The following is an 18,264-nucleotide window of genomic DNA, read 5'->3' on the forward strand; positions in this document are numbered from 1 at the left end:
CTGTCCCTCTTTGTTTGCTATTTTTGAAGCTATTTTAAAAGTAATTTTTTATCTGATGACAAATGGCAGCCACAGTGGTTATTTTGGACCTACATGTTGGTAAACTGTATTCTTGTAATACAAGTTTCTCTGTATATTCCTGAGGTAATGTTTTGATTATTTCTTCATTGTCTGGTGGACCCTGATACATCAACAAATATGATGGTTTACCTCCTTTAGAATGCTGTAAAATTATGTAGAAGTGACGTAGTGGCCTGCTGATCTCAGAACTTCCAAGGCACTGGGTTTAGGGTCTCTTTTATGTTGGGGAACCTTCTTAATGGTATATGTGGCAGGACTAATTAAAAACTGACTGCCGCCGGGCGGTGGTGGCACACGCCTTTAATCCCAGCACTTGGGAGGCAGAGGCAGGCGGATCTCTGTGAGTTCGAGGCCGGGCTGGACCGACAGCCTCCAAAACAATACAGAGAAACCCTGTCTCGTAAAAATCAAAAAAACAAAACAAAACTGACTGCCATAATTCTGCTGCTGTGAGAAAATGGTAAAATTCTCTTCTCCCTTCCCCTTTCCTCTCCTTTACCTTCTTTTCTCTTCTCCCCTCCTTTTCTCTCCCCTCCATCACTCCTCCCTGCTTCTCTGTCTCTGTATAAAAACATGGCTAATTTTTCATGTTAAAGAAAAAACAAAATTTCATTCTTTCTAGTAACCATTTTTCTCCATTCACAGCTAAGCTTTTTAGAAAGCTGTTCTATTTTACTGCCATTTCCCCAATTAAAATTTTGAACCTTTGTCACAGTTTTCAGGATTCAGTTTGAACTTCTACATGGCACTCATGAGGCCCATCATGTTCTGGCCTCTGTCTCTAATCTCAGTCCCTACCATTGTCTGATGTAGTGTTATTCCAGTTATTTTGGTGCTCTCGTTTCTCCTTTATGGTGCTGACTCAAACCTCAGAACTCATGCAAATGCTCTGCCACTGTGACACATCTCCAAAGCTACGAAATATGTTTTTAACATCGATTTATTTGTTGTGTACGCATGCCTGTACACCATGTAGCACACATGTCACAACATGGTAGACAGCTTGGGGAACAATTGGTTCTTTCTTTCCATCATGTGGGTTATGGGAATCAAACTCGTCAAGGTCATCAGGTTTAGTGGCAAATGCCTTTATCAGCTGAACAAACCTACCAAACCTCTCGTTGGCTCTGGAATGCTTTTTATTTCTTTAATCCTTTTGTCATTCCCTAGAGTTCATGTCCTCTTCCAGGGAATCTCCCCCCTCACTTTGCCTCCATGCCCAGTTTTTTGTATCGCTAATCTTTTAGAACACGTCAAAGGTCACTCCTCTAGGAGTACCCTTCTGGTTCTCTGTACTTTTAGCTGTCTTTATCAATGCCCCTTGTATTATCCCATGCTCTGCTCTCTGTCTTTGGAATGGAATCTGTTCTTTGTTACTTTGACTTTCCTTGTTCACTATGCTATGCAGAGGCAGCTTTTAGTCTGCCATTTTCCAGGTCCATCTTCTCTTTGAAGTCTTTCTTCTTGGATGACACAAATCATCAGTTTTCATCCCAGCAAGAGCTTCTGCAGTTAGTTATCACTCAATCATCATGTTACTGCCATCTCATTTTCTGATTTTTATACATGTAATCAGTTTGTCACTTTATATTTTTAGCTTACAAGAGTGTGTGAGCTACCAGTAGGTAAGAGCTAAATCTTGATTATCTTTATATTCCCAGTGCCTTACCACAGTGTCACGCATGTTGGAGGTGCTTAATAAATATTAATTAGATAGAAGGGTGAATATGTAGTACAAATGTATTGTCCATCAATTATTTAGTATGTATCTTGTTTTCCTGACTAGACTATAGGCTTCTTGTAGATAAGAGTATAAAGTATAATAGTGCCTTCCCCTTACCCATGGTTTTACTTTGTTATCGGTGGTCAGCCATGATCTAAAACTATAAAATACAATATTTCAGAAATAAACACTTTGTAAAGCTTGAAATTGTATGGCATTCTGAGTACCATGATAAAGTTTTATGTCATTCTATGCTGTCCCTGTGTGGTAGTCATCTAATAGTTGAGTCAGTTTTCAGTGTGCCTACTCTATACTAGAGTGCTAGCTGTATTTAAATAACCCTTAATGATGCTTGAGAGTACATTATTGGCAATCACATACACCCAAGGGGAGCCATGGAGTACTTCCCTCACAGCATTAAGAAAAAGACTTCTGGTAAGATTGCCAAGGTCTATAGTAGGAATGCTCCTTCCCTTTTTAATCTATGAAATTATGGACAAGAAAAAGTCAATTTATGCTGGTTTTGTTGAAGCACCATAAACTATAAAAGTTGCGACCGCAGTGCATGATAATTGCTTAGTGTAGGTGGGAACAGCATCCATTGTGGGTTTCAGTACCAACTATAGTTCCTGGCATCCATTGTGGATCTTGGAACATAACCCCTGTGGGTAAGGGGGAAAGCTATTGTAATGTTTAGGGTACTTTTGGACAAAGAATAGTAATTTTTTATGGTTAATGAAAATGAACTTATTTCTAGATGATTATTTCTCAGTAATAAAAATTAGAAGGTCTGGCTAGAAAAATGGCTCACCGGTTGAAAGCACTGACTGCTCTTCCAGAGGACCCAGGCTCAATTCCCAGCACCCACATGGCAGCTCACAATGTCTGTAATCCAGTGCCAGGGGACTGGGCACCATGGTAAAACACTAATACCCATAAAATAAATATATAAAAAGAAAAAAGAAGAGAAAAAAATTACAAGGTCAAAAATCTATTAGAAGCTGGGTGTGATGGTTCATGCCTATAATCCCTGCATTCTAGACACCAAGGCAGAAAGGTGGCCTTGAGTTCATGGTGAGCCTGGGCTGCAAGACAAAACTCTCAGAAAAGAGACACACTGTATTAGAAAAATATGTTGAGGCTACAGAAGTGGTTAGCAATTAGGAGCCTTTGTTGCTCTTGCAGAGGACCTGGGTTAAGTTCCCAGCTACTCTGTCCACTAGTTCTAAGAGATCTAAAGATCTTCCTGACCTCTGTGAGCACTGGGCATGAACATAGTGCACATACATACATGTAGACAACACCATACACATAAAATCTAAAAAAAAAAGCCGGGCAATGGTGGCACATGCCTTTAATCCCAACACGCAGGAGGCAAAGGCAAGTTCGAGGCCAGCCTGGTCTACAAGAGCTAGTTCCAAAGCCACAGAGAAACCCTGTCTCGAAAACCCCCCCAAAAAAGAAAAAAAAAGGTGTTATTATCAGAAGCAACGAGGGCTGGTTATTTATTTATTTACTCATTTCTCTATTTATTTGTTTGTCTGTTTATTTATTTATTTATTGTGGTGCTAAATCCCTAAGCATTCTCACACTGTGCTATATTCCCAACTCTGTGTTTGTTTTTAATAAAGTAGAGTAAGAATCGTATAGTCTTTGCTAGAAAATTGGGCATGACACTAATTTATATCCCTAAGTCTCATGCATTTTTTTTGAAGATGGTGTGATCACGTCAAGGTTCTGAAAGGACATCAGCATATCCCTTAAGCAGACCTAACTGCCTAATTATCCAACCAGTGATGAGGCTGCTCTTGTTTGTTTTGTTTTTTCTCTCTCTCTTTTGTGGGTTCTGAATGGAGTGACAAGAGTGAACCAAAATCTCATCTGGGTTTTACCTGGACTTTTTCAACAGTAGTCTGTTTTGAGATGGGAGCATTATTTTAACTTCCACACCATAAAGTCAGCTTTATGAGTTGTAAATACATTAACTTTTAAAACTTCATTTTTCCTTATTTTAAATAGAATTTACTTCCTGTTTCTTAACGTTAGATATTGTTTTGCTAGCATTTAGCAAGGAGAGTGAAAATTTACTGGTTGCAAATTCTTTCTTTTCCTTTAGAATTACAATGGTGTGTCTGATGTAGAACTGAGAGTAGCGTTACCGGATGGAACAACCGTTACAGTCAGAGTTAAAAAGAACAGCACCACAGACCAAGTATACCAGGTGAGTTAAACTTGAGCAAGGTCACTTGACATTGGATGATGTGAAGCTCAGTAAAAAATTAAATGAGTTAATACATACAAAATACTCAGAGTACACTTACTAATTCGTATAATTTGTGAATTCTGAATAGAACTGACAATGTTTTAAGCCCACGGATTAAGCATAGAAATGTACATATATAGTTCCGGGTACTTTGGATGCTGAGGCAGGATGATCATTTGCATCTAGGAGTTCAAGGCCAATGTAGCCAACATAGTGAGATCCTTCTCTAAAACAAACAAACAAAAAAAGAAAGGTTGAGGGATCTGGAGAGATGGCTTAGCAACCAAAGTGGTGGCTGCTCTTCCAGAGGACCCCGGTTTAATTCCCATCACCCATATGGCTGCTGATAACTGCCTACAACTGCATTCTTTGGGGATCTACATCTTCTGGCTTCCATGGGCACCAGTCACACAGATACACACGCAGGCAAACCACGCATGCACATAAAAATAACTAAATAATCAACGGTTGAGATCTTGTGTGCTAACAGTCTAGAGTAAATGTGAGCTGACTGTGTGAAACTAGGTGTCAGAGGCTCTGTTTTAGGTGTGGTGAGATGACTCAGTGGGTAAAGGCTTCTTCCTCTGAGCCTGGCAACCTGAGTCGAACCTTAGAGGAAACTGATTCCTGCATGCTCTCTGACCTCCACATGAGCTAACCCCCATACACAGAGACAACCAATAAAGTAAATATCTTAAGTATTTTTAAAAATTGTCTTCACTTTATGATCTGCCCTATCAAATATATTTTTTAAGTGATACAAAACACCTTTGTGGGAGCTGGAGTGATAACTCAGTTCTAAGTGATCATTGTCTTTTTCTGGTTTCTGCAACATCCAAATATATAAGGCATTCATTCACACCACACACACTTTAAAAAAAAGAAAAAATACCTTTGTGGAATTAATTCATACTTGAAAAGGAACTTTGACACCAAGGAGGAACTATTATCAGCTTGTACTGGAAGGGAGGTGCTCACAGAGAACAGCTATATTTGGGCTCATGTATGTGTGGACACATGTGTAACTTAAGGATAGCTGTGGGCCGTGGTGATTTCTATGATCCAGGATGCAGAATGTCTCCCTTCCCCCCTTCTCAAACATATTCCTGCCCCAATAGCACTGTCTTAACTTACTCTTCCTGAAGCAACTCTACCCTGTTTAAACTCCAGGCTGTTGCAGCAAAGGTCGGCATGGACAGCACCACAGTGAATTACTTTGCCTTATTTGAAGTTATCAATCATTCCTTTGGTAAGTGCTGGTGGCTGTACTATATTTTATTTGGGGTGTTTATTCTAATACTCTTACTACAGAAACTGCTTTGCCAAAGAAGAGCTTAAGGATGACAGGAGAATCCACTTGTTAGCTGTCTTCAGCAAGCAGACTGGCAGATAGATCTTGTAAAGGATTTCTGATCACTATCTATCCATCTTTTTTTTTTGGCTGTATATAGCAATTTTGATTCCTTGGGAGCAGCCATCTTTCTATTATTTTTCATCCCAACTCTCAGTAGCCTAATACTTTGACATAGACTGTGTAATAAAGAATTGGTAAGATGCCAGATGTTTGGATTCTAATCTTATGCTTTCTAAGCTTTAGCTTAGACTCCTCACTTTCTATAAAGGAGAAATATTGAAAAGCCAAGTAAGCCTCAAGAAAGGACTTAGGAAGCCAGTATAAGGATTAGAAGTAAGATGTGTTGGCACACGCCTGTAATCCCAGCCCAGTGGAGCAGGCTGCTCGGAAGCTACTCAGAAGAGGCCTGAACTATGGCAAATGCCTTAGGATTTGGGGGAGTGGATGAGAAAGAAGTACTTTTCGGCTCTGCATAAATAAATGCAGTACATCGCAGGTGGCCATTGGAGAGACTCCAGATGTCCCATAGCTGGGTAAGAGGAGAGGCTGCTCTGAAGATGGACTTAGCTTGTCCACTTTGATGTTTGTAGCTTATCAGATCATAGATGAAGCATTTTTACTGAATTTGGGAGTTGGCACCCTCTGCAATCATGTTAGCTGAAAGACCTGTCATTCAAGCAATAGATTTCAGTCATCCGCTTTACTGGCCAGAGCCTTAGTTAGAAAAGGTAGATTTGGCTGGATATGCAGTTGTCATGTATTTCTAAGGTAGAGGTTCTTGATGAATTTGGGCTGATGCTGTAATTAATGACAACTTCTGTATTGGTCTGCCTTGTACGGTTCCTACTTGGGAAACTCCTATATATCTCTCCACTTCATCTTTCTTCATTTTGTCTCCTTTAGTACGTAAGCTGGCACCCAATGAATTTCCTCATAAACTCTACGTCCAGAATTATACGTCAGCTGTGCCAGGCACCTGCCTGACTATTCGAAAGTGGCTCTTTACAACGGAAGAAGAAATCCTCTTAAATGACAATGACCTTGCTGTTACTTACTTCTTTCATCAGGTAGGTAAATAAGTCTTCCTCTAAGAGCCAGTTTCTTTTTCTGTTTGTAAATAGCTGGTAATTTGACAATTCAGTGTGAATCCTTGGGTCCAAGTTACACTTACAGTACAGCGTATTCCATTTTGTAAGTGCTAGAGCTATGCCAGAATTTTTTTAAAGTTGGATTTTTTTATCAACAAAATAAGTCTTATGATTTATACATGTTCAGGGTTTTTAAAGCAGTATTATATATGCTGTGTGTCTGGGAAAGGCAAAATATCTGTTTGTTTGTTTGTTTGTTTTAACTGTGTTCTTGTATCATGGTCAACACAAAAGACTTTGTAGGTTAGGGATTTCTCCCCACCAGCAAGTGTGTGATGCTTGAGTGGCTGTCACCCAAGGCATCATTAAATACAATTCAGTTCTGACATTATCTACCTGGAAATATCAAACCCCACAGATCAAGGTCTAAATTCCTCAAACTGCCCCCATTTTAGACCTAATTACAAGTCCTCTGAAACTGCTACTAAACAGCTGGCTGCAATTGACATTCCCATGACTCCCTCCCCTACCATATACTGCTTCTGCTTAAGCTTCTCACAGAGCTCAGGAAACTTGATATTTACCACTTTATTACAGAGGATATTTTAAAGAACATGAATAAGCAGAAATACATTAATGTATTGTCTGCCTAAAAAGGTCTAGAGCCTAGGAGCATCCATCATGGGAGAGCTGGGAGTGTACTGCCTTCCTGGAAGGTGGAAGAATTCTCCTGTTCACTGTCCTGCAAACTGGTCATGTCCAGGCGCTCCATATTTAGGGTTTGGTTGGTGTGTGTGTGTGTGTGTGTGTGTGTGTGTGTGTGTGTGTGTGTGTGTGTGTGTGGAGACTTAATACATGAGCGTGACTGAAATATAAGCAACCATATTAAAATGTGATTGGACATACAAGGTTTGGTTTAATGCTGTTTAGACTGAATGGTGACTCCTAGTTTGGCCTCTCTGTGGCTTAGAACATACCATTTAGGTGTAGACTACCTGAACAACAAACCCCAGGGATCCTACTGTCACTGCCTTCCCAGCACTGGGATTATGAGCATGTGCTACCACTCTTGGCTTTTTTTTTTTTTCATTTATAGTGTTTATGAGTGGTCTGTCTGCCTGTATGTATACCATATGCATGCCTGGTGCCCAGGGAAGCAAAAAGAGGACATTAGATTCTCTGAATGTTACAGATAGTTATAAGTTACCACATGGGTGCTTGGAACCAAATTTGCCTCCTTTGTCAAAGCAACAAATGCTCTTCAACAATGAGCCATCTCTATGGGTGCTGGGAATTGAACTTAGATTCTGTGCTCACACAACAAGCAGTTTACTAACTGAGCTCTCTCTCAGCACCTTCACAGGGTCCCTTTATAGCAATTCAAAGATAGAAAGACAAGGGAAAATTAGCATAGCCCCTCCAAGGACATTCAGGGACCTGGGAAAATGGCCCAGTGGGGTAAGAGCACTGGCTCTGCAATCACAAAGAACTGGGCTCTAATCCTTAAAACTCACATTAAGAAGGAGAACATTTAGGTGACTGAGGTGGCATATATAGGGCCAGCATGGGATTGCACCAGGTCCTCTGTGTATATATCATGGCATCCAGTTCAGTGTTTTTATGGGATTCCTGTGTGTGCCAACAGTTGGGTTTCTGATTCTTGTGCCTTCTCTTGGACTCTTTTCCTTCTGTTTATTGCCAGTTCTGATGTGTTAGTTTTTGTTTTTCTTACATATTTTCTTTTTATCCCTTAGAAAACTGTTTGTTTTTTAATTTTAAAATTTATTCTATTATTTTTTCACATCATGTAGCTTGATTCCCCATCCCTTCCCATCCTCCCTCTGCCCTGGCACCCCAACCCAATAAAACAAAACTCCAGAGAGAAAAAGGAAAAAAATTAAAATGAGAAAAGTAAAACAGTAAGGAATTAAAAATCTTGTCATGGAAGCTGCAGTGTGACCCAGTAAGTCACACCATATATTTCTTGGTCCATAATCGTTGTAAAGAAAGAGTCATTGGTCTGTTTCGAGGCCCCTGGTCTCCACTATACGTTTGATGCTGGGCCCTCCTGGACATCTTGTGTTGTGGAGATCCTGTAGCTTTGGATCTATGGGTCAGGATCCTTCACGTGTTTCAGCAGACCAGAGCTGGGTTAGATGTTTTGGGCAGGCCAAGTCTGGGCCTGGGCAGCTGTAGGGTTGGTCCACCAGTTGGGAAATGGGGACAACTCTCCCATGGTCATTGTTTCAGGACTGACTCTCTCTCCTACCTGTGCCAACGGTGTTCTATTGTGCTACCCAGGTGAGGTGCAAAACCTGCTCTCCTGAGTGTTGCAGCTGGTGGGGGTCAGGGATAGTTCTCCCTCTCTTATGACCACAAGACCAGTTCTCCCACCTGCCCCAGCATTGATGGGCAGAGAGGGGTTGAGGAGGACAGCTCTCCCCAACCCATGCTGCCACAAGACAAATGGGTAATGGGGACAGCTCTCCCATTCTCACAGTTTCAGGGCTGACTCACCCATACCTTTGCTAACACGGTTGACTATTGTGATGCCCTGGTGAGGTGCAAGGCCCTGTTTGTTTTCTAGTGAGAGAGAGAAAGGGAGTGGATCCAGATGGAAGGGAAGGTGGAAAGGAACTGGGAGGGGTAGAGGGAGAGGGAAACTGTACTCAGGATATATTGAGTGAGAATTTTTTTTAAGTTGTTTGAGACAGGGTTTCTCTGTGTAGCTTTGAAGCCAACTGGTCAAACTTTCAACACCTTTTAAAACTGTGTGGGCGCTGGGTGGTGGTGGCGGCGGCGCACACCTTTAATCCCAGCACTTGGGAGGCAGAGGCAGGTGGATCTCTGTGAGTTCCTGGCCAGCCTGGTCTACAAGAACTAGTTCCAGGACAGGCTCCAAAGCCTCAGAGAAACCCTGTCTTGAAAAACCAAACAAACAAACAAAAAACTGGGTGGGCTTCCATGTTAAAGCTAGAGTTTACACTCAATGGGTCCATATTCATAAACTCAGCCTAACCCAGTTCCTTCTACTTCATTCTGTACCCTTAAAATTCATTCCCATGCATATTCTCCAGACTGCTGTTTGAATTAATTAAGGCCTTTAGTGATAACGGTGTATCCCTTCATAACCACACCTTTGATCTCCCCTGTAGGAACCTGCTTGGCCTTAAGTCTGATTATGGGTCTAGAGGCAACTACTGGTGGCCCTGAGGGACATCAGTATTGTTTTGACTGGCATCTCCTTCAGAGAAAGCCACGGCTGCTTCAGCAGGCAAGGAAGGATTAGTTCCTCCAGCAAAGGTGGGGAGGGCAGTACTTCAGGGGTTGGTGATGCATCCTCTGCTAAGGATGGGGAGACTGTTTCCTCATGTGAGATAACCCCTTCAGAATCTAAGGGTTCAAAGTCCTCCACCTTGGGATCCTCTTACACATCTTCACCTCAGTTACCGGATCCTATTCCTTGTCAATCAGTGTCCTTGAACACTGACCCCCTCTGGTTCTGTGACTTGGGTGACTATCACTGTAGGTCAGCCAGCCTTACAATGAGGGCTTGGGTTTGATTTCCTGCAGCCTGATCTCTGTGGCTGATGGAGAGAAGACCCTCTTCCAGGGCACGCTTAGAAGCTTTTAAAACTGTTTATGTGACCCTGGAGCTGGCTGATTTTTTTTCATTGAGCTCATGATTTTCCACTGTCAGTTTAACCAGAGTTTCTAGAAGAAACCAGCCAGCATCATTGTTTTCTTTACTTACCCCAAATTGTCAAAAGTTTTACAGTCGTTTAATTCCTTGTTCTCATGAAATATTTCTAGCGATGGGCTTTCAATGTTCTTCATTACTACCAGGGAAGGCTTCAGTAACTGTAGGTGTCAGGGAATTGCAAAGCATATTCCAGATGCTTCAGAAATTTATCCTTATAGTGGGCAGTGTGGTTCATACCTTTAATTCCAGCATTTTAAAGACAGATCTCTGAGTTCAAGGTCAGCCTAGTCTATAAAACAAGTTCCAGGGCAGGCAGAGCTCTTACACAGAGAAACCCTGTCTCAAAAAAACAAACAAAACAAAAAACAAAACCAAGAACCAGAATTTCATCCTTATAATTCTGTTTCTCCAGAACCACTCCTGTATTAGGGGTGTGGGTGTGGGGGGGGGTGGGTGTGGGTCTTCCCCCCACCTCAAATGATCCAATCAAGAGAAATCCCTCCCAGGTGTGCGCAGCTGCTATGTGTTAGTTGATTCCAGGTATAATCAAGTTGACAGCCATATTGGTCTAGAACTCATTATGTAGCCCTGTCATTAATCTCTCTGTCTACTTGTATTGCATCTTCACATTGGGGATTTATAGGCATGTGCACCATGTTGAGCTCTGTGTGGAAATTTGGTCTTTTTTGATCTGGCAAGTTGTTGAATGATTAAATTGATTACTTCTAATCTTTTGTTATCTTTTGGAACTCAGATTCTGACACAGAATTTCTTCTTCATTCTGTCCCAAATTTATATTCAATTGTTTGATCTCTCTCTCTCTGTCTGTCTGTCTGTCTGTCTGTCTGTCTGTCTGTGTCTTTCTCTAGTCTCATGTAGAATAGGCTAGTCTTGGGGATGACCTTTAAGTTCTGATCCTCTTGTTGTCACCTCAAGTGCTAGGATTACAGGTGTGCACCACCACACTCAGCTTTTTAAAAAGTGTGTAGTTCAGGAATGTGGAGCTAATTCATTTTGTTGTGCAACAGATTTCCAGAACTCTTGTTACACTAAAACTCTACACATTAACCCTGTTTTCATACCGTCCTGTGCAAACTCCATCTCCCACTCCTTTAGCTTGCCTCATGTAAGTGGAATCCTATACAGTGATTGTTTTTCATGGTGGTTATTCCACTTAGCAAAGCATGCTTGAAATGCATTCCTGACAAGGTTTCCATTTCATAGGTTGACTAACATTACCTTCTGTTTTGTCTTTCCATTCATTTGGGGGATGGACATTTGAGTTGCTTCTACTGCTTGGCTGAGTAGTGCTGCTGTGACCATGTGTCCCTTTGAAATCCCCCTTTTCATTGTACTTAGAATTGAGGTTATTGAGCTGGGCAGTGGTGGCACACATACTCAGGAGGCAGAGGCAGGTGTATCTCTTGAGTTTGAGGCCAGCCTGGTCTACAAAGTGAATTCCAGGAGAGCCAAGGCTACACAGAGAAACCTTGTATCAAAAATCATACACATTGCCGGGCGTTGGTGGTGCACGCCTTTAATTCCAGCACTCAGGAGGCAGAGGCAGGCAGATCTCTGTGAGTTCGAGGCCAGGCTGGACCGACAGCCTCCAAAACAGAGAAACCCTGTCTCGTAAAACCAAAAAAAAAATCATACACAAGATGGATGGATGGATGGATGGATGGATGGATGGGTGGGTGGGTGGGTGGGTGGGTGGGTGGGTGGGTGGGTGGGTGGATGGATGGATGGATGGACAGATATAAACAATTGGGTGGATCTAGAGGTGTTTGGGTGTTTGAATATTGTGAAAGATTTGATGGCAGAATTGGTTGTTGTACCCACTGGTGTAAAAGGAACATTTTACTGACATATGTAGAAAGAGTTCTCAGAGTTGCTAGAGTAAATCGATCTGCCTTGGCTCCAGGAAGTATCCTCAAATGCTTAGGTACGACTTATGTTATGACAGACATCACTGTAGGTATTGAGGATTAGAACTAAACAAAAAAAAAATTTTTAATTTGGTCATTAGAAAAAAAGGGCATGTTCAAACTTGAATTTTCTACTTGTCTCTATTCATCTACCCTCTGTCTGTAGTCTGGTTACTGGTCTGTCTGTTTTCTGTCTGTTGTGTGTGTCTTTGTCTGCTGTGGACTGTCACCAACAGATGGCTTTGCTCTGTATTTATTGACTAACACAGAAGATAGGGCATGGGGAAGGAGTAAGGGGTATTTTATAGAAATCTTTAACAGTTTTACATGGGGTGGAACTTTCCTGGCTCCAATTCACCCCAAAGCACTCAGAAAAACAAACATACTGCAAAGATTATTAAGCCATATTCATATGCTGTTTCCAATACTTATGGTTGATATTTATTTTATAACAGCTTCCAGCAAATTACACACACACACACACACACACACACACACACACACACACACACACACACAGCCTGAATTACGCATTAGCTTAGGTTGTAAATGGGAAATTCAAGGGATATTAAAGTTGTTGTTGCTCGTGTTCTCTTAAGTTGGGTTACACCTAAAGAGGCTGAGCATGCAGAGGTTAGTAGGTTAGGTCTTAGGTGAGCTCAGGTTGCTTTATTAACTTTACTGTGATGTTCAGAAAAAGTTTTGTCTCTTTGAATACAAGAAATATTTTCATAAAATTATCACTTCAAAAAATTGTTAAGATAGCCGTGACTGTCCTGGAACTTGATCTGTAGACCAGGCTGGCCTCAAACTTAGAGATCCACTTGTCTCTGCCTCCTGAGTGCTGGGATTAAAGTGCGCCACCACTGCCTGATAGTCATCTTTTGTTGTCATCTGTATGTGTGGTTCTGTCGAACTGAAAGGGTTTAGGTGACCTTGCAGGGTATAGCAGGCTTTCTTTTGGGACACCAACCAGCTCCTAAATGAAGACATGGAGACTTATTATTAGTTATGACTGCTCAACCTTATCTTATACTTTGTCCCACTAGCTTTTTGGGGTTTTTTGGGGGGGGTAGAGACAGGGTTTCTCTGTGTAGCTTTGGAGCTTATCCTGGCATTCGCTCCGTAGCCCAGGCTGGCCTCAGACTCACAGAGATCTGCCTGCCTCTGCTCCCAAGTGCTGGGATTAAAGGCGCTCGCCACCAATGCCCAGCTCCCACTAGCTTTTTTTTTTTTCTTTTTGGTTTTTTGAGACAGGGTTTCTCTGTGGCTTTGGAGGCTGTCCTGGAACTAGCTTTGTAGACCAGGCTGGTCTCGAACTCACAAAGATCCGCCTGCCTCTGCCTCCGGAGTGCTGGGATTAAAGTGTGGGCCACCAACGCCTGGCCCCACTAGCTCTTATAACTTAATTTAAGCTGTTTCTCTTCATCTGTGTCCTACTTTTCCTGCTTCTTCCTTGTCGGTCTGGCTGGTCAGCCCCAGTGTCTCCCTTTCTTTCTCCCTCATTCTCTCTTCTCTCTCCTCCATTCTAGAATCCTCCTCCTACTTATACTCTCTGTCCACCAGCCCTACCTATCTCTCTTCTGCCTACGTATGGCCAGTCATCTTATTAAACCAATCAGGTGCCTTAGACAGGCAAGATGAAACAGCAACACATCTTTACATAATTGAAACAAATGCACCACAGCTTTACATAGTTAAAGCAATATTCCACAGCATAAACAAATTAACACTTTTTTGCATAATTAAAGTAATGTTCCTCAATGGGCGTTGGTGGCGCTCACCTTTAATCCCAGCACTCAGGAGGCAGAGGCAGGTGGATCTCTGTGAGTTTGAGGTCAGCCTGGTCTACAGAGCGAGTACCAGGACAAGCTCCAAAGCAATACAGAAAAACCCTGTCTTGAAAAACAAAATAAAATAATGTTCCTCAACAGCAGGGCATAGAGCCAGGAGTTGATCTACTATTTTGATTTCAATCTTGAACTCATTTTCTTTTCTAAGATTCTGGGAAACAAGGTGTGGTGATACACATCTGTGTTCCCAGAACTCAGATCTGAGGCAGGAGAATCATGAGTTAAAGACCAGTATAGTCTGCATGATGTACTCCAAACAGGCCTTGGTAAGAAACTGTCTCAAGAAAAAAAAAAAAGAAGAAGAAGTAAAACTATGGGAACATTATGTAACATTAATGCTACAGCAACATCCATTTTCTTCTTTATCCCATTCCTTCCTCATCTCTGTGTGTGAGTGTGTGTGTGTGTGTGTATATATATATGGAGAGAGAAAGAGAGAGAGAGAATGAGCATGCTTATTTTAGACCCATACTTAAGTAGTCTATTGCCTTAAGTCAGAATAGCTTCATTTAAGTTCAGCAGATCTGTTTCCTAAATGTATTTAGGCCACAAGTATTCCTGTTCTCTTACTTCATCTGAGAGTCTTTTTCACTCAGCCTACCCAGAGAGGTCTACCTTTGGCTTCTCCAGTGACTGTGGTTACAGCCACTCCTATTCTAACTAGCTGCACATGGCGCACTTTTCACCATATCCGTTGTGTCATTGTTACCTTTAATAGATGGTGTGTGTGCGCTCTCTCTCTCTCTCTCCTTGCTCTTCCATTGTTTTCATGTGTTTAAGCTTTCTCATATACCACCCCCCTGAAGCACTAGTTATTCTAGTAAATACCCCTGTTCGATGCCAGACCTATCACTGTGGCGATGATGATGGTGACTGAGGCCAATACATGCTTTCCTGAAAATGCATCTAGATAAACTTTCTTTCTCTGCCTTTGCTTTGTGATAGGCTGTTGATGATGTAAAGAAAGGTTACATTAAAGCAGAGGAAAAGTCTTACCAGTTACAGAAGCTGTATGAACAAAGGAAAATGGTCATGGTAAGTTTGTGTCTCCAGATACTTTTATAGAATGCCCTGTTACCTCTTAAACTTCTTGTTCTAGTCAGTTTTGAAAGGCACCACAATCTGGTCAGAGGCTTAATTAATTAAGAGGGAGAGCATATAGACTTTAATGAAAAAATCCCATTGTGTTTTCCCTGTTTACATCAAAAACTTGGATTATTATACATAGGTATATAATTTTGTTAGTAGCCAAATAATATTCTTTTGTGTGAAGAGCGAGGAATAGGGATCCATTTCTGTCATCCTAGCACTCTGGAAGTGGAGGAGGCAGGAAAAAGGGTTGTCCTTAGCTGTCTGAGTTTAAGGTCAGCCTCGGCTACATGAGTCCTGTCACAGAACACAGCAGAGTGATATTGAAAATATAATGTTGGCTGGAGAGTTGGCTTGGTGATTGAGAACACTTGCTGATCTTACAGAGGATCTGAGTTAAATTCCCAACACCCACATGGCTGCTTACAACTGTCTGCAGTTCCGGTTCTAGGGAACCTGACCTCTTCTGTCCTCTATGGACACTAGGCATACACATGGTATACCTATATACTTGTAGGCAAAACACTTACACATAAAATAAATACATCTTTAAAAAAACCTTAACATTATAAATATTCTGTAAGAACCCAGTATTTAGATTTTTTTAAATTTTTAGTATTTATCTATTCTAGAGCATATCTCAGCTCAGGTTAGCCTAGACCTTGGTGTGTAGACCAGACTGACCTCAGACTCTCTATAAAGACCAGGCTAGCCTTGAATTTGATTTGAATTTCCTATTTCAGCCTCCCAGATGGTGAGAGGACAAGAAAAAGCCACCACATTCAGTTAGATCTGAACATTAAGATTTAGTTTAGGGGCTGGAGAGATGGCTCAGAGGTTAAGAGCACTGACTGTTCTTCCAAAGGTCCTGAGTTCAATTCCCAGCAACCACATGGTGGCTCACAACCATCTACAATTCAATTGGGTGCCCTCTTCTGGCATGTAGGCAAAATACTGTATATGTAATAAATAAATAAATCTTTAAAAAAAAAAGATTTAGTTTAGTTGTGAGTTAGTAAAGTCGTTACTTTTACAACTTATTTTTCTCCAGGTTTTTAGACAGTTATGCTCAGTAGTGCTTTTTTTTATATATGATTTCCTAGAGTTGCAATTGATTTAGACACTACTGGCTTCATGTGGCTATTTAAGTCTAAAATTGACATTATTTAGAATTCATTCCTTTGGTTATACTGACCACATTTTAAATGCTAAATAGCCACATGTGACCAGTGACAGTTATGCTGAACTGTGCAGGTGTAGAACATTTTTGGCATTGCAGGAAGTTCTGTTGGATAGTGCTGCCTAGCATGCTCTTTAAATGTTTTTAAATTAGTTTTTAATTTGTGTCTGCTATAAATACAGATGGACATTGTAAAAAGAATAATAAAAATAACATTGGTAAAGAATATTTATAAAAATTTCAGTCATTTATAAATTTATAATTATAGAATATTTAATATATCATATTATATAATATATGCTATATATTATAAATTTATAAATCTCTCTTGGCAGATTACTTGCAGCTAATTTTTGCAGTGTCCCATGTGTATCACACAGGATAGTAGGTGCATTGGTAATGATTCTGATACACTACTTGGATTATTTTTGCTTTCTGTGTACTTACTATCCATTTAAGTTAATTTATTAATTTAATTAGGCCAGGTGTGGTGATATATGCTTATAATCTCAGCTTTCAGGAAGCTAAGGCAAGAGGATCATTATTTAAACCAGACCGGGCTGCCTAAGGAATTTGAGTTTGAGATCAGCTTGGACACTTAGTGAGACCCTGTCTCGACATCATTCATCACCCTATACACATACACAGAGAACCATTAAATTAGAAGGCAAATAGGGTCAGTGTTGACCTTACCCCATGACCTTACATCTAGAGAGGATAGTTATTTTATCACTAACATGATTAAAAATAATTTCTCTTCCATAGAAAATCACCAGAAATCAGGGAACTATCTTATCAATACATACAAACAAGCTAAAATGGAAAATCAAAACTGTTTTAAGTATAATTAAATATTGACAGAATTTTAGCTAAGGGAATTTTCCTGTCTATGAAATAGTATTTAAAGCACAACTGTTGTTTAAGATAGTAGCTGGGACCAAGTGTGATGGCACACACTAGCAGGTCACTGAATGTGAGACCAACCTGCGTATGGAACTGCCAGGCTACTTAGTAAGGTCTCATTTCAAAAAACAAACAAAAATCCATTGTCTTGGGGGCTGGAGAGATGGCTTAGAGGTTCAGTTCCCAGCACACACATGGCATTTCACAACTACCTGCAGTTTCAGGGGATCTGATGCCTTCTTTTGGCCTCCACTGCACCAGGCACACATGTGTTGTATAAACATACATGCAGGCAAACATGGGTATACATACAATAAAAGTAAAAACCATATTTTAAAAAGCATACTTGGGAGCTGGGCAGTGGTGGCGGACGCCTTTAAGAAGAAGAAGCAGCAGCAGCAACATATTTGAGATTGTGAAACCCGAAGACCTTCAGAATGTCATTTCAGGTTTGGGAGACTTGGCTCCCCAGGTTCCTCTCAGGGCCTTGCGTCCATAAGACCTGGTTGGACATTTGGCAGGTTAGCTGGGAGAGCACAGAATTCTTTAGAAGGGACCCTTAGCCCATTCACTGAAGTGTACTAATGTTAGGTACCACACCCCTCTCTTACTATTGAACATTTATGAAATGTCCTGGTTTACCATGCCTTTCCAAGTGGTCCATTTATTAAGGCATATGTAATGACTCAAGGCCATATTTAGGTATTCAAAATTGGGAATGGGCAGAGTAATTCTGTGTGCCTGTTTTGCTTTTTGTAGATGGGGTCTCATATGCCCAGACTGGGTTTGTACTTGCTGTCACGCCAAAGCTGGCCGTGAACATCTTCAGACTTCCATCTCCCAGATGTATACACCATGCCTAGCTTTAAAATTTTGCAAAGTTTTTTAGATACATGTTGTAAATGTGTTAGAAAATAAAAATTTACTTTTTCTAGTTTTAAATTTATGTAACTTTTCAATGTTTCTTCTTTTCGAGTTTGCTACAAACTCAACAGTGCAGGGATTGTCTACTTGAAACTGAGAAATAATGCCAACCTGAGAGTCTCCAGACTTGGTCCCAGTGAGACTACATCTGGCTTCTCTTCAAGGACATGGTGCC

The 18,264-nt window shown here is 41.0% G+C and overlaps 1 protein-coding gene across 4 annotated transcripts in view; it reads left to right on the top strand.

Moving 5' to 3' along the window:
• The window catches only part of Snx27 (sorting nexin 27), a 72,262-nt gene that overhangs the window by 45,721 nt on the left and 8,277 nt on the right, over positions 1-18,264 (top strand). For 3 of the 4 annotated variants that reach the window (XM_005087711.4, XM_005087710.4, XM_040752270.1), the window contains exons 5-8: positions 3,921-4,025; positions 5,238-5,316; positions 6,325-6,488; positions 14,939-15,028. In XM_005087711.4, the coding sequence (XP_005087768.1) occupies positions 3,921-4,025; positions 5,238-5,316; positions 6,325-6,488; positions 14,939-15,028 (438 nt within the window). The remainder of the gene's footprint in view (positions 1-3,920; positions 4,026-5,237; positions 5,317-6,324; positions 6,489-14,938; positions 15,029-18,264) is intronic. The other variant, XM_040752269.1, reaches the window with a different exon arrangement.

This window comes from Mesocricetus auratus, unplaced genomic scaffold (assembly GCF_017639785.1).
Source record: "Mesocricetus auratus isolate SY011 unplaced genomic scaffold, BCM_Maur_2.0 Super-Scaffold_100009, whole genome shotgun sequence".
Taxonomy (NCBI): Eukaryota; Metazoa; Chordata; class Mammalia; order Rodentia; family Cricetidae; genus Mesocricetus; species Mesocricetus auratus.